The sequence below is a fragment of the Eremothecium gossypii genome, chromosome VI, assembly GCF_000091025.4.
Source record: "Eremothecium gossypii ATCC 10895 chromosome VI, complete sequence".
In the NCBI taxonomy this organism is placed as follows: domain Eukaryota; kingdom Fungi; phylum Ascomycota; class Saccharomycetes; order Saccharomycetales; family Saccharomycetaceae; genus Eremothecium; species Eremothecium gossypii.
This window is the reverse complement of record NC_005787.5, coordinates 357,808-372,265: the sequence shown is the minus strand read 5'-3', so window position 1 is coordinate 372,265 and position 14,458 is coordinate 357,808. Positions and strand designations below refer to the sequence as shown.

General features: G+C 55.3%; 9 protein-coding genes and 1 non-coding gene across 10 annotated transcripts; 7 read left to right on the top strand and 3 right to left on the bottom strand.

The window, feature by feature from the left end:
• Window positions 1-49: 49 nt before the first annotated feature.
• AGOS_AFL036C (HD domain-containing protein) lies at window positions 50-691 on the top strand (the record flags this gene model as incomplete). Its single annotated transcript, NM_210866.2, has 1 exon — window positions 50-691. One exon carries the CDS (start codon window positions 50-52, stop codon window positions 689-691), a length of 642 nt encoding a protein of 213 aa, NP_985512.2.
• A 30-nt stretch (window positions 692-721) lies between these two features.
• ALG7 (UDP-N-acetylglucosamine--dolichyl-phosphate N-acetylglucosaminephosphotransferase) lies at window positions 722-2,086 on the bottom strand (the record flags this gene model as incomplete). Its single annotated transcript, NM_210865.1, has 1 exon — window positions 722-2,086. One exon carries the CDS (start codon window positions 2,084-2,086, stop codon window positions 722-724), a length of 1,365 nt encoding a protein of 454 aa, NP_985511.1.
• Window positions 2,087-2,261: 175 nt separating this feature from the next.
• SEH1 (Seh1p) lies at window positions 2,262-3,254 on the top strand (the record flags this gene model as incomplete). The annotated part of the gene is made up of 1 exon (NM_210864.2): window positions 2,262-3,254. The coding sequence occupies one exon, from the start codon at window positions 2,262-2,264 to the stop codon at window positions 3,252-3,254; it is 993 nt and encodes a 330-aa protein (NP_985510.1).
• A 354-nt stretch (window positions 3,255-3,608) lies between these two features.
• Window positions 3,609-4,256, top strand: GPX2 (glutathione peroxidase GPX2; the record flags this gene model as incomplete). The annotated part of the gene is made up of 1 exon (NM_210863.1): window positions 3,609-4,256. One exon carries the CDS (start codon window positions 3,609-3,611, stop codon window positions 4,254-4,256), a length of 648 nt encoding a protein of 215 aa, NP_985509.1.
• Window positions 4,257-4,412: 156 nt separating this feature from the next.
• ISW1 (chromatin-remodeling ATPase ISW1) lies at window positions 4,413-7,673 on the bottom strand (the record flags this gene model as incomplete). Its single annotated transcript, NM_210862.1, has 1 exon — window positions 4,413-7,673. The coding sequence occupies one exon, from the start codon at window positions 7,671-7,673 to the stop codon at window positions 4,413-4,415; it is 3,261 nt and encodes a 1,086-aa protein (NP_985508.1).
• A 328-nt stretch (window positions 7,674-8,001) lies between these two features.
• RRT2 (diphthamide synthase) lies at window positions 8,002-9,111 on the top strand (the record flags this gene model as incomplete). Its single annotated transcript, NM_210861.1, has 1 exon — window positions 8,002-9,111. The coding sequence occupies one exon, from the start codon at window positions 8,002-8,004 to the stop codon at window positions 9,109-9,111; it is 1,110 nt and encodes a 369-aa protein (NP_985507.1).
• A 199-nt stretch (window positions 9,112-9,310) lies between these two features.
• LSG1 (ribosome biogenesis GTPase LSG1) lies at window positions 9,311-11,236 on the top strand (the record flags this gene model as incomplete). The annotated part of the gene is made up of 1 exon (NM_210860.2): window positions 9,311-11,236. One exon carries the CDS (start codon window positions 9,311-9,313, stop codon window positions 11,234-11,236), a length of 1,926 nt encoding a protein of 641 aa, NP_985506.2.
• A 24-nt stretch (window positions 11,237-11,260) lies between these two features.
• On the top strand, window positions 11,261-11,653 carry AGOS_AgSNR82. Its single transcript, NR_149429.1, has one exon. It is a non-coding gene; the product is annotated as an AgSNR82 (small nuclear RNA).
• A 229-nt stretch (window positions 11,654-11,882) lies between these two features.
• On the top strand, window positions 11,883-12,647 carry USE1 (SNAP receptor USE1; the record flags this gene model as incomplete). The annotated part of the gene is made up of 1 exon (NM_210859.2): window positions 11,883-12,647. One exon carries the CDS (start codon window positions 11,883-11,885, stop codon window positions 12,645-12,647), a length of 765 nt encoding a protein of 254 aa, NP_985505.2.
• A 98-nt stretch (window positions 12,648-12,745) lies between these two features.
• Window positions 12,746-14,122, bottom strand: ENP1 (snoRNA-binding rRNA-processing protein ENP1; the record flags this gene model as incomplete). The annotated part of the gene is made up of 1 exon (NM_210858.2): window positions 12,746-14,122. One exon carries the CDS (start codon window positions 14,120-14,122, stop codon window positions 12,746-12,748), a length of 1,377 nt encoding a protein of 458 aa, NP_985504.2.
• Between the last annotated feature and the right edge of the window lie 336 nt (window positions 14,123-14,458).

Sequence of the window (14,458 nt, the reverse complement as noted above, 5' to 3'; positions counted from 1 at the left end):
ATATACCCGCAACGCGCGCGCCTGCTGGCCCCTCCGCTCGCACTGCAGCATGCCCGCTACCTGGACCCCCGAGGAACACATTCCCGCGGAAATCAAGGCGCTCCTGGCGGAGCCGTCGCCTAATTATGTGCTGACGTTCCTGCACATTGTGGAGCTGCTCAAGACGCAGCGCCGCACGGGCTGGGTCGACCACGGCATCTTGCCCTGCGAGTCCATCAGCGACCACATGTACCGGATGGGCATCACCAGCATGCTGATCAAGGACCCTGCCGTGGACCGCAACCGTTGCGTGCGTATCGCGCTGGTGCACGATCTCGCCGAATCACTCGTGGGGGACATCACGCCGGTTGCCGAAGTTACGAAGGAGGAGAAGCACCGCAGAGAGTGGGAAACCATACAGTACCTCTGTCAGCAGCTCATTGCCCCGTACAACCCGGTGGCCGCCGACGAGATTATGCGCGACTGGCTGGCGTACGAGAACACCGATTGTCTGGAAGCACGCTACACAAAAGACATTGACAAATTTGAAATGCTGGTCCAGTGCTTCGAGTACGAGCGTCGCCACGGCGGGACCAAGAACCTGCAGCAATTCTGGTCCGCGGTGGACAGCATCAAGACGGATGAGGTCCGCTCGTGGGTCCAAGACCTACAGGCTCGGCGCAACCGCTTTTTCGAGTCCCTCGCGCACTAAGTACAGTGTCAGTCTATATTTATTACCGAGTTAAGTCCTGATATACTTAATTATTCTAGTGTAATTGTCCTCACCGAACAGCAATGTCCCGACGGCGTGTCTCGCGAAGACGCAGAGGAGACCCACAACTAGCTGGATGCCGCACACGGTGAGGCAGAGCTGGTCCTCACGCATTGGCCCAAACCAAACTAGACAGAGGTTTATCAAGGTCATGTTGTTGCAGTCTAGAAGGTTGCCCTGCTCGTCGACCGTCACGTCGAGCAAGTGCAAGTAGGCCAACAGCTTCAACGCCAGGGCAACGGGGCGCATCGGCGGGCGCTTCTGTAGATCTGTGCGCGAGGTGTACATGAGCCCGTCCTCCTCGTTGAAGCGCGGCAAGCGATGGCGCGGGCACGGCACGAGGCCCAAAAGTTGCGGTATGCTGTACGCAAAGTTGAAGATCTGCGGCGTGAAGAAGAGCATCATCGTCTTGGCAAAGTGCCCCAAGATCCCAATCATCGCAAAGATCATTCCCGCGAAGTAGCAGTACGTGTCTCCCACAAACACCCGCGCAGGCCAGCTGTTCCACTTCCATAGCGAGTACGACACTCCGAGGAACGGGAGGAGCATCACGATCGAAAATAGGTGCGACTCGCGTGTGCGCTCCGAGCCCCACACCAGGTAGAGCGCATCGTTCACAAGGCAGACAATGGCGAGAATGATCGACTGCAACACCTCCAAGCCATTGATGCCCGCGAGGATGTTGATCGAGTTCGTGCAGAAGATGGTCATCGACGCCATGTAGATGTAGTAGAACCACCCGAGGTCGATCAGCGCAAACTCGGAGAGCTGTGGCACCCACTGGTGCACAAACTTGGGCACCAGCACGTACGTCACCCCGAAGTCCGCGTAGTACACGACGAGCAACGGGATCGCCGAGATGATCGGGAAGTAGAGCTTGTGTCTCCAGCGCAAGTCGAAGAGGTCATCGGCCACGCCGAGCAACACTGTGCTCTGGAGCGACAGGATCGCACTAAGGTACTCCGACAGCTTGCCGTGCGGGAATGCGCCGCGGCCCGCCGCCTCCTCGCTCCAGTCCCGCGCTCCCGCGCCAGACGTCACCACGAGGTACTTGTAGAACACGAACGGAATGGAGAGGAACATCATGAACAAGTACACCGTCGCCGCTACCGCCCCCATCGTCTCCGCAATCACCGGCCGTCCCGGCTTCCCGAGGTCCTTGCCATAGAGCCCTACCCGGATAAAACTGTCTGCCACCCTCGGAATCAGTGTATTAGTGGCGAGGTATCCGATAATCGCGAATCCCGCAGCGCTCCACACTGCGCTGGAATACTTGGAATACACAATTGCAGTCCCCGCTATCGCGAGGAGTGCGCACACGCGGATTACGGCCATATGAGAATGCTCGATATGCCTTTCTTTGCTCACAGGCCTCCGAAACTGTTCTGTGCAACGGCTGACGTCTTAAATATTCAGCTGTTCACATTCACCATCGCGCAGCCACTGTCCGCAGGAGCAGTTATCCGTCGAACAGGGTCGCAGAGACGGAACGAGACGGAAAGAGAGCGGGATGAAGCCATTTACCACCGGACACGAAGACCTTGTGCACGACATCTGCTACGACTTCTACGGGAGGCACGTGGCAACGTGCTCGAGCGATCAACACATCAAAGTGTTCAGGCTGGATAAGGACACCAACGAGTGGACGCTGAGCGATTCGTGGAAAGGCCACGACAGCAGTGTCGTGGCACTTGACTGGGCGTCGCCGGAATACGGACGGATCCTGGCAAGTGTGTCCTACAACAAGACAATCAAGGTGTGGGAAGAGGACCCCGATGCGCCTGAGGGCTCGGGGCGGCGGTGGACGCGCCTGTGCACGCTGAACGATGCCACGGGACCGCTGTACAGCGTGAAGTTCGCGCCTGGGCACCTGGGGCTGCGGCTGGGCGCGATCGGCAACGACGGCGTGCTACGGATTTACGACGCGCTGGAGCCGTCCGACCTGCGGAGCTGGACACTGACGTCGGAGGTGAAGGTGCTGGCAACGCCGCCTGCGTCGCACCTCCAGTCGGACTTCAGCCTCGACTGGTGCCCGTCGCGCTTCTCGGCCGAGCGCCTCGTGGTGTGCGCGCTGGACCAGGCGTTTGTGTACGAGCGTAACAAGGCTGGCAAGCTGTTCCAGGCGGCGCGGCTGCCGGGGCACCAGGGCCTGATTCGCTCCGTCAGCTGGGCGCCGTCCTTTGGTCGCTGGCATCAGCTGATTGCCACAGGCTCCAAGGACGGCCGCGTGCGCATCTTCCAGCTCACGGAAAAGCTCGATGCCACCGACGACGCCTCCACCGACGACGCCTCCACCGACGACGCCGGCCCGGCGCCCCACATCAGCGTCCAGCTGCTCAGCGAGCACGCCGATCACAAGGGTGAGGTCTGGTCCGTGTCCTGGAACCTCACGGGCACTATACTAAGCAGCTCTGGCGACGACGGCAAGGTACGCCTGTGGAAGTCCTCATTCTCGAACGAGTTTAAGTGCATGAGCGTGATCTGCGCCCAGAAGAAGAAATAGCGATGTCTAGATACTCTATAACCGTTGTATGCTATCCAACGTGGGCCTCCTTTGCCGATGGCCTGATCCGAAGCCATCAAATTTCGGGGCTGGCGCTGCACTGCCGCAGCCACAAGCACCACCGGCGGCCAGACCACTCGGCAACGGCGGCGAAACGTCTGATAACGGTCACGGAGGATCAAGATGGACGGGCCCTTGCATATTAGTAATAAGCCACTACAGCGACGGCAGCTGGAGAAGACTCACAGCCCAGACATCCAGCGGCGGAGTAAAGCGGCTTTTAGGAATAGTTACAGGTCGCAGCACCCATGATTACTCTTTTATTCCAGGTATTTAAGTGTAACGTCCTTTCAGATGATCAGGATCGGGAGCCGTCTAACACCAAGCTTGCGCCATTACACCAGCAGTTCTCAGCGTATTACAAAGTTTACAATGTCCGGATTCTATGATTTGTCACCACTAGATGCCAAGGGAGAGCCCTTCCCCTTCTCTCAGCTCAAGGGCAAGGTAGTCATAATCGTGAATGTGGCGTCGAAGTGCGGGTTTACTCCGCAGTACGAGGAGTTGGAAGAGTTGTACAAGAAGTACAAGGACCAAGGGTTTGAGGTCATTGGGTTTCCATGCAACCAGTTTGCACACCAGGAACCTGCGACCAACGAGGAGATCGTGCAGTTCTGTAAACTGAACTACGGGGTAACCTTCCCGGTGCTCAAGAAAGTCGACGTTAACGGCGCGGACGCGGACCCCGTGTACGTGTATTTGAAGTCGCAGAAGTCCGGGTTGTTGGGCTTCAAGGGCATCAAGTGGAACTTCGAGAAGTTCTTGGTAGACCGCAAGGGGCAGGTTAAGGACCGCTACTCGTCTATCACCAAGCCGTTGTCGCTCGAGAAGACGATTGAGACCCTGTTGAAGGAGGAGGGCGGCCCTGCGCCAACTGCTACTACGGAGGCGACCGCGACCGCTACCGCCGATGCCGCTAAGCCTTCTGGCGAGAGCTTGTAGGCGGGCGGAGGCCCATACCCAGTATCTATCTATTTTATGCAGATACGTAGCTTAGAGGTGCAGTCTATACTTATTAATTACAACGTGGTTTCGTCGATACGTATTGTACAGGTCAGGGGATGTTGCTGCTCGTAGTGAAAGCCAGGCAGCTTAACTCTACTCTATTCTTGGCTTCTTAGCCTCCGGACCATCCTCGTTGGCTGTAGGGACTTCAGCCACTGGGTCAGCCACAGCGTCTACATGCACTGGCATGGGGGATTCGCGTTCCTTTTCTGCATCCTCTTCTTCCTTTATGCGCTTAGCCTCCTCCGCGCGCAATTTCTCGGCTGCAGTGTCCTCCTCCTTCATTCTTGCCTTCATCGCGTCATCTAGCACCACGCCAGTGCTAAACTCTTTCTCCAAACATTGGAGCAGCGTGAAGGCTCGTCTCTGCAGTTCTGCGGGTGTCCTGCTCTGGAAGTAGAAGTCGAGTTCGAAGAGAGGACAGTCCCTTATCTCGTCTCGGATCAGCTCGTATACGTTCTCTCTATCCAGGCCATACTTGAATAGCATGATTAAGATGAAGCGGTCTTCCTCCTCGGAAAACGTCCTCTTGTTGTTTGAAGACGGAGGGTGCTTCAGGGAAAGATCAAAGAGTGGATTGGTGCACTGACTGATCTTTCGCCGTAATGCCTCCTGCTGCATCTTGACTCGTTTGAGTTTTTCTTCCTCCGTCTCGATAGCTTTGACATACTTCTCATAGTCCTCTATCCTTTCCAAATGCGTCCAAAAAGCCTCCGCGTATGCGCGGACTTCTTCTTCGGTTTTGGTACCCCCCAGCTCTGCGGTGATAGCCTTGATGGAGTTTCTGCCATACTTGCCGCTGGCTGTGATGAAGCGACGGAATTCTAGCTTATTCCAGTTATGGAAGCCCTCACGTTCCCACTCTGCCTTATTCTTCTCTTCCTCCTCCGTCAAAGGTTGAGCATTGGCCACCGCTATTTTTAGGAGCTCCAGCTTCGAAGCCCTTTCTTCCTCCGATTCGATGTCACCATAGGTGGTCTTCACGTCCTCCATAGTTGGGGTATACTTTGTTCGCTTCGCCATCCACATCCTTTCCTTCTCATATAGTATCTTTAATTGAGGTGGAAGTAATTGATGGCTGTTGAACGGCTGTGGCTTCGGCATTCTTGGTACCGCCGCCTGGTTAGGCCGCGCCCCACCAGTGTTTAAGACGCCCTTGTAGTAGTTGTCAATGGAATAGTTCTCCTTCCTCTCACGTTTGGTTGGTTCTATCCAGAGGGGGTTGATGATGTCCTTGGTGAGCTTCTTCTTGAAATTTTGTCCATCCCATTCGTAGGCGGAGTCCTGATTGAATTTCTGCAATTGATCGAGACCCAGAGCAGCATACTTTTCATTCAAGGATTTGGTTTTATTTTCAGATTTGTTTAGCAAAGATTCAAGGTCTACTTCATCATCCTTGTCGCCTGTTTCCGGTTGTGGGGTTCCCTTAGCGCTAGAGGCGTTGCTGGTGTCAGTGCTTCTAAACATGTCCACAGCACCATGCTGGATCATAGACAGAAGCGCATCCTTCGCGTCCTTTGCGTTTTCTTTCTTGGATATAGACGTTCGGCCTTGCTGTATAACCAACTGGTCTAATCTTAACTTCTGTGTAGCTCTCTCTAGGATCTTTTCCTCAACCGAGTTGTCTGTCACTAGCCTAAAGACCTTCACCTGCTTCTTCTGCCCGATTCTATGCGCCCTGTCCATAGCTTGCAAGTCAGCCTGAGGGTTCCAGTCCGAATCATACAGAACAACCACATCTGCTGTAGTTAAGTTGATACCCAAACCACCTGCTCGCGTGGTGAGCAAGAATATGAACTTCCGGGAATCCGGAGCATTATATTCATCAATTGCCTCGATACGATCTTCGTGCGCCGTGGAGCCATCAATCCTACAGTACTCGTACCCCCTGAAATAGCAGTAGTCTTCCAGTATATCTAGCAACCTGGACATCTGACTGAAAATTAGTACACGTGAACCGTCCTCCTTCAATTTTTTCAATAACTTATCTAAAACCTTCAATTTTGCTGAATTGTAAACTAAGTGTTCATCGGTGGTATAAGGTGGTCCGGGTTCGGCGCCATCAAACAAGTACGGGTGGTTACAGCACTTTCTCAGCTGCATCATTATATTCAACAACCTCGTCTTTGATTCCTTCGAACCGTTCGACCCGTTCACAGCATCTAAATCCTTCTCTAGTATCTGTTTGTACCACTTGCGTTGCATGCTAGACATCCCAACATACAAATTCAGCTCCTTCTTCGGTAACAAGGATGTCTCGACGTCACTCTTAATACGGCGCAGGAGGAACGGCTGGAGGATCGTGTGGAGCTGCTTGACGATCTTGTCCTTATCGTCATCAGATGCCTCTGAGGAAAACCACTCGTCAAACGCGGCCGAGTCCGAAAAGATGTCCGGGAGCAGGAAGTTCAGCAAGGCCCACAGCTCGTGCAGGTTATTCTGTAGCGGGGTCCCCGTGATCAGTAAGCGGTTTCGCGAGCTGAACTCCCTCAGCACCTGTGACAGCATCGATTCCTCGTTCTTGATCCGGTGAGCCTCGTCGATCACAATATACTCCCAATCTATTTTCTTAAAGGAGGCCTTCTCGCGAATGATGATCTCGTAGGATGCAATGGCGACGTCGAAGTTGCACGCGAGGAGCCGCTCTTGGCACAGGCGGGCGCGCTCTTCCTTGTCGCCCTGCAAGATGAACGCGTCTACGTCCGGCGTCCAGCGGTTGATTTCCCGCTGCCAGTTGTTCAAGGTCGACTTCGGCGCAATGACCAAAAACGGGCCGCGCTTCTTCTCGATGTAGCGCAGGTAGCCCAGAAACGTGATCGTCTGCAGAGTCTTCCCCAGCCCCATCTCGTCCGCCAGGATGCCTGCCAAATTGTTCTTATGCAGCGATACCAGCCAGTTCACGCCCTGCACCTGGTAAGGCCGCAGGCGCCCGTCCACAAAGCCCGGCGACTCGCGGAACTGAAACTCGTAGTCGGCTGCTGCCGCGTCCGGGCCCTCCTCCTCCTCGCGCAGCAGCTCCGCGTCCTCCTCGCGCAGCAGCTCCGCGTCCTCCTCGCGCTCTGTCTTGCGCCGCCGCTTGTCCTCGTGCCGCCCCGCCTGCCGCCCGTCGTCCAGCACCCGCAGCACCTGCCCGAACCGCTCGTCCTTCGCCGCCTTGCGCTCAATGAAATGCCGGAACAGCGGGCTCAGACCAAGTAGGTGCTGGAACCGTTTCGTCGTGCCCTCCGTGTCGAACCGGCGCCGATTTTGTCCGCCGCCGACCAGATACCGGGCCCGCGTCTCTACCGCGTCCGGCTTATGTCCCAGACCTTCCTGGAATGGTCTGAGTTTTTCCGCGTACTCTTGATTCTCCATGGTAAGTCCCACGAACGCCCTGCTGCAACCTCTATCTCTATATCTGCGATCTGCCGATGCTCTAGAATCCACCTAAGCTAGTATGGACACTAGCGAATCAATACCAGACTAAGCTAACTCCACGTGCAATCGGTCAATGTTGAAGTAAGGTACGCGTTTCCAATTTTTTCGCTGTAGTATTCTACAATATAAGCGTTTTACAACGTCGAAGATGATTGGTAGCCTCATCGCTCTATAAACCACCGCTAAGAACGGGCTACAGGTGACTACGGGGGTACGGAGGACTCTGAGTGGAACAAGAGAACACTGAGAAACAATTGCTCGAAGAATGCAGGAAATTACGGTGCTTGAGCGAGCCAGGAGCGAGTTTCCGCCGTGCGCTGTGCGGATCATGGACGGGGGATACGTGGTAGTAGGGACGTACGAGCTTGACAAGACCAGCGGGGCGCGGCACGGGAGCATCGAGGTGTACGACGGCGGGCTGCAGCTGGTGGGGCGGACGGCGACGTACGGGGCGGTGCTGGACCTCAAGGCGAGTCCGTTCGACAAGGAAACGCTGGTGAGCGCGCACTCGACGGGGAATGTGATGGTGTGGCGGATGGCGGAAGGCGTGCTGGCAGCGGTGGCGAACCTGCAGCTGTTTGGCTGCGACAGTGTGGTCACGTCGGTGAACTTCAGCACGCAGGAGCCGGGGCTACTGGTGGTGACGACGGCGGGCGGCGCGGTTGCCACGGTGGATGTGGAGACGGGCGCGCCGGACGTGCGGTATGCGTCTGCGGCGAAGGTGTACGAGAAGGCAGATCTGAAGGAGTATGACGTGCAAGGCAAGCGCGAGGTAGCGGCGGATCTGAGCCGCGGCGTCAGGGAATTTTCCAGAGGACATTCTGTGGAATGCTGGATTGGCGAGTTCGGCGCCCTATCGCCGCTGGAGAATGTTGTGTTCAGCGGTGGCGACGATTGTGCGGTGCACGCGTACGACGTGCGCACAGGGGGTCTGATCTGGGCCAACTCGGCTGTGCACGGTGGTGGCGTGGTAGCGCTACGCCCGAGCACGCCAAGCTTCCGCCCACACATGCCGACCGCGCTGCTCACAGGCTCCTACGACGACCGCATCCGCTCCTTGGACCTGCGCATGATGGGGAACACCCTGTGCCCGGGCAATGTGCGCCCACTGGCCGTTTCGGAGCTCGACCTGGGGGGCGGCGTGTGGCGCTTCGTGGAGTCGCCCTCGAATGCGCTGGCCGCGGAGACCAACGAGCTACTTGTATGCTGCATGTACGACGGCGCGCGCATTGTGGCTGTCGATGGCCATGACTTTACCGTCAAGAATGTCCTCAAGGAGGGTCACGAGTCGATGTGCTACGGAGCGGACTGGTGTGACCAGTTTGCGGTTACCTGCTCCTTCTACGACAAGTCGCTCCAGCTATGGAAACCATAGCCCCTTGCCGCTGTCTTATTCGCTGACTAACCACAGTTGGTTTGACGGGCTGGTGGGGCTCGGGACTTTCGTGGTGCATGTATGTTAGCCCTGTGAAAAATTTTGTATAGGCCAAGAATAGGCTCATCGCAGTAGTAAGATAGCCATCTCTTCCGCAGCTAAGGGCACCTGTACGCAAACGTAGGGCCCAGTATAACCTATGCCACTCAAAAAGGAGCCAGTGAAGAAATGGAAGCAGCCGGTGGGCCCCAAACCGATACAGCGCAAGAATAAGAACACTATTGGGCTTGGCAAGGCTATCCAGAATGCACGGAGCAAGGAGAACGCGATTGAATATCTGCCCGATGGCGAGATGCGGTTTACGGTGGACAAGCACGAGGCTAACTGGGTGAAGCTGCGCTCTGTTACGCAGGAGTCGTCTCTGGATGCGTTCCTGAGCACGGCAGAGCTTGCCGAGAAGGACTTCACTGCAGACAGACACTCCAACGTCAAGATCATCCGGATGGATGCAGGCGCCGATGTGGCCACCTCCCACGGCATTATGCTGAGCAACCAGCAGCGGGCAGCGCTGAACGAGAAGCAGCGAGCCCACTCTGCAGAGCTTATTGTCCCGCGGCGCCCGTACTGGGATGAGGAGATGACCCGCTTCGAGCTTGAGAGGCAGGAGAAGGAGGCGTTCCTCAACTGGCGGCGGAAGCTAGCAACGCTCCAGGAGGAGAACGACGACCTGTTGCTGACGCCGTTTGAGCGGAACATAGAGGTCTGGCGCCAGCTGTGGAGAGTTGTCGAGCGCTCGGATCTTGTGGTGCAGATTGTGGACGCCCGCGACCCACTGCTATTTAGATCGACAGACTTGGAGGAGTATGTGAAGGAGCTGGACGAGCGGAAGCAGAACCTGCTGCTGGTGAACAAGGCCGATCTCCTGACCACGAAGCAGCGCATCATATGGGCCAAGTACTTTATCGCGAAAGGCATTGCATTTACGTTCTTCTCTGCACGGCGCGCCAATGAGCTATTGGAACTACAGAAGGAGCTCGGGGAGGATTACGTGCAGCGTGAAGAGCAGGACGAGCCGGTCGCCATGGTTGACGGCGAGACGGTCGATGCAGAGGTGTTGGAAAGGATACGCATTTTGAAGATCGAGGAGCTGGAGGACCTATTCCTCTCCAAGGCGCCCAGCGAGCCACTGCAGGAACCGCGGCCAGGCCACGAACCGCTAATCCAGATTGGCCTCGTGGGGTACCCAAATGTCGGGAAATCCTCTACCATCAACGCCCTGGTGGGCGCCAAGAAGGTCTCCGTCTCCTCGACTCCCGGAAAGACGAAGCACTTTCAAACCATAAAACTCTCCGACCGTGTGATGCTGTGTGACTGTCCCGGGCTGGTGTTCCCCAACTTCGCGTACAACAAGGGAGAGCTTGTGTGCAACGGTGTCCTTCCCATCGACCAGCTCCGCGACTACATCGGGCCCAGCACCCTGGTTGCTGAGCGGATCCCCAAGTACTTTCTCGAGGCCGTCTACGGTATCCATATCGAAACTCGTTCAGAAGAAGAGGGTGGTGGCGAGCACCCATCCGCGCAAGAATTGCTGGTGGCGTACGCCAGGGCACGCGGCTACATGACCCAAGGGTTCGGCTCGGCCGATGAACCGCGTGCTGCGCGCTACATTTTGAAGGACTATGTCAACGGCAAGCTGCTGTATATCAATCCACCTCCGCACCTGGAAGATGACACGCCATACACGCGCGAGGAGTGCAAAGAGTTCAACAAAGCGCTCTACACACTTCAGAACCTTCCAGAATCGAGACGGGAACAGTTACTGGAGGCAGCAAAGAACAAAGGCATCACTTCTCTCGACTTGGCCCGCGACCTTTCTAAACTTACCTTCTCTTCGCACATCGGAGGCGATTCTTTAACACAGGCCAAGTCTGTGACACACGGCGGAAAACAGGCTGCGCTGTACAACGCGGCGAAGGATCTGGATCGCGAATTCTTCCAATTGAATGGAATCCAGGGCAAACTTACGAAGCCATTCCATCAGGCCAATGCTCAACAAGGCAACGGCAAAAAACACAATAAGAAGAACAAGAAGGGCAAGAAGAAGGCTGCTATGTTCAGCGATTAATTCCGCATATTCCTGCCCATTAGAATGCCCAGCAATGTCATATTCATCGTATAATATTAGTCTTACGTCTCTCATAGTTATGGTAAGCCCTAGTTATCCATATATATTACCCGGATCAAAGAGTTCCTTTATAAACATCCACAGTTGGTGATCCTCTCAGACATCTACCTTCCCGACGCAGTGGCTCTTAGCATATACACCTGCATGCTCAAAGAGCGCTGTGGCTGCCTACAGGACCGCGCAGAGTATTTCTGCACGGTGCTACTTCTCTCTTCGGCGAGAAGGGCGGTCGTGTGCTCCCCCACGCACTGCGGGTTTACCTATAATGCCCATAGCTGGGAACTCCCTAACGCCCCTTTCGCTAGCAACGACTGCATTCTCACAGTTCGTAGTTTGATAGTAGGAGGGCGGAAATATCTGTATTTCTTGTAGTAGCGTCGCCGAGTCTGGTCGCATCGAGGGGCGCTGGCGCATACCGCGCTTGCACACCAGCTCCGTGGCCTCCCGAGGTGTCGGCAGCAGCACGCAATCCGTGTGCGCGCTCTTGGAGTGGCGGCTTCTATGTCCGTCTGGCTCGTTGCGCTGTGTTAGCTATTTTGCTCGCCCGGCGCTACAAAGTGACATACTACGGAACACTCGCAAAGCCATGAGCGAGGTGGAAACCGCTGAGACAGCGAGCATAGCAGACAGGCTGAGGGCTCAGTATGCATCGCTGCCTGTGGATAGCGATTCCGTACTGGACTATGTCTTAGTGTCGAAGCTGGCTACCAACTTAGCCTGTATCAGGGAACAAACAGTAGCGAGAGAACTGCAAGATGGCTCTGGCTCAGAGGATTATGACAAGGAGTTGGGAAAGCTGGAACTAGACACCCTCCACAAACTTTACAGGTACCGGAAGGGCCTGATAAGCCTGTACAACGAGCAGAAGGAGGCCAAGGCACGGAGACGGTACAGCGTAGATTTTGATAGCGCAGACCCAAGGCTAGACGAAGAGAGCGAGGCGATCGGAGACACAGGCCAGCTGAACGGCGACGACGACTCCCTGCAGCAGCTGCGGCAGCGGCTGATCGGTGGCCAAGAGGGAAAAGAGGACAGAGAAGCGCTCGAGAAGCAGATGCAAGTACAAGACGATGTGCAGCGTGAACTGGTTTCAGACATGGCACAGCTCGTTACCAGCTTGAGGCGTGGAGCAGAAGCGTTCCAGAACGCGCTGGCCGAGGACTCCACTGTCCTCCGGGCCACAGAGCTCGGCCTGCAGGCGACCTCACAGAGCCTGTCCACCCTGGGTACGAAGCTGAAGAAATACAACCGTTCCCGCGTGGGCTTCTTCTTCTACATGGGATGTGCGTTCTTTATCATCATGAGCTTGCTAGTAACGTACTTGATTATCAGGATCTTCCCCAAAATGTGAGTCTGCCAGGGCAGCGCCAGGGTGCAAGGTTATCCAGTAGGTAATTAATATACATGGAATTCTAATCTCTATATAGGATAAACACACCTCTCCGCAGTCTATTGGACGTCAATCATCAAATCAGCCGTGTTCCCAACATCACTGACGAATTCTCTGCTCTTGCCGGCTAAGAGTTCTCTCCTAATTTCCGGGCCAATATCCCTGTGACCCCTTTGACGGACAGTCTCGAGCAGGAAGTCTCTCTGGTCCTGGGTTATGTCGTTCTTGTAACGTTGTGCAAAGGACAAGAACGCCTTGTGCCAAACCACGGGCAGAACTCTAGTGGCATCCTCGCCCGTGCTACCGTCGTCGACAGCACGGAACCGCATGAAATAGAACACACATTCATCCACTGTCTGGTAGGGCAATGCATACTTCTTTTCGAGCAGCACCTTTATGAACACCGTCGTAGCAGGGTTGAACGGTAACCGAAGCAGATACGTCAACGCAGCAGAGGAATGCAGAGCTGGGACGGAGACTCTTGCGAGCACACTGGCTGCGATAGTGGCCTCGCGAACATTGCACCCGGTCTCCACGAGGGGAAAGAGAAACCCTTTGAAGAATGCCGCAGGCTTGTATAGCGATTTCTTTAGCGCCCGGTATATGTGGTAGTTCAACGAATGGTCCTCCGAGGTTTCGATATTCTCTCTGAAGCGTTCTAATAGCACCATGTTAATGAATTTCTGTGCGCCCTTTGCCGATAAGTTAGACACAAAGAGCTTCGTCGCCTCGTATACCACATGTGGCGACCATGCCTCTGGGTTAGTGACATATAGCACGTCTTCCCAGTTATTCAAAGAAGGAATCACCTTAAACAGCTTTGGCAGCTTCCCATGCGTCCACGTCTTCAGGATGCTCCCGACCGTGGTGTATGCCCTTATGACCCTTTCAGGCAGTGCGACACCTTCGCTGGGCATCCCCGCGTCGCCTGCTTGCGCAGCTTGTGCCTTGACTTTCATCTCCATCTCCTTCTCGCGAATGGCAGCCATGATTTTGTCTGCGAGAATATAGGTCCCGTTAGCCGAGTTGAAGTCAGAAGACCTCTTGAAGTACTGTTCGAACATCGCCGCGTCCTCCTCATCGATCTCCACCACTTCTTCCTCTAGCTCCTCTTCCGGCTCGAAGTCAGAGATCTCCTCCGCCATCTCCTCTTCATCCGAGTCTTTTGCCAGCCCGTAGTCGGCTACACGGAACCGATTCATCGTTTCAGACTGGGCGCGCGCTTGGTCTTCCTCTTCCAGCTCCTCCTGCTGTTCACGGGCAAGCTGTAGAATCTTCCGCGATGCCTGTGCATCTACGTATTCTTCGTCCTGCTCCTCAGTTTCCTCGGTCTGTGCGTTGGCCTGCTTTCTCAACTTGCCGTGTTGCGAGGCAAGATCCTGCAGCAGCGGATCATGCCGCTGCTTCTTGGTCCGCCCAATGGTAGCCCTGCCCATACTATTATCGCCTGCTACCCGTCAGGTACACTCCACGTATGCAATCAATCCAAGCAGAAAGCACTACAACGGACTGACTACTAATGATCGCTCATCTCATCGCGGCACTGAAAATTTTCAATATCATCAAAGAAAAAGAAATAGAAATGGTGTCGTTATGTGTGGGTTGTTGAATACCTTCTATCATATCTCAAGGATCAGCACCGGTGGAAGAAAGCTGCTCGAGCGTAGGATTCTGGAGCTTGCTGGCAGTGATCTGAAACCTCCTGGCCTGGGCAATATCCAGGTTTTCTTGCGGCCCAACGTCTCCTGGCGCCAAAGTTCTTTTATATGAAA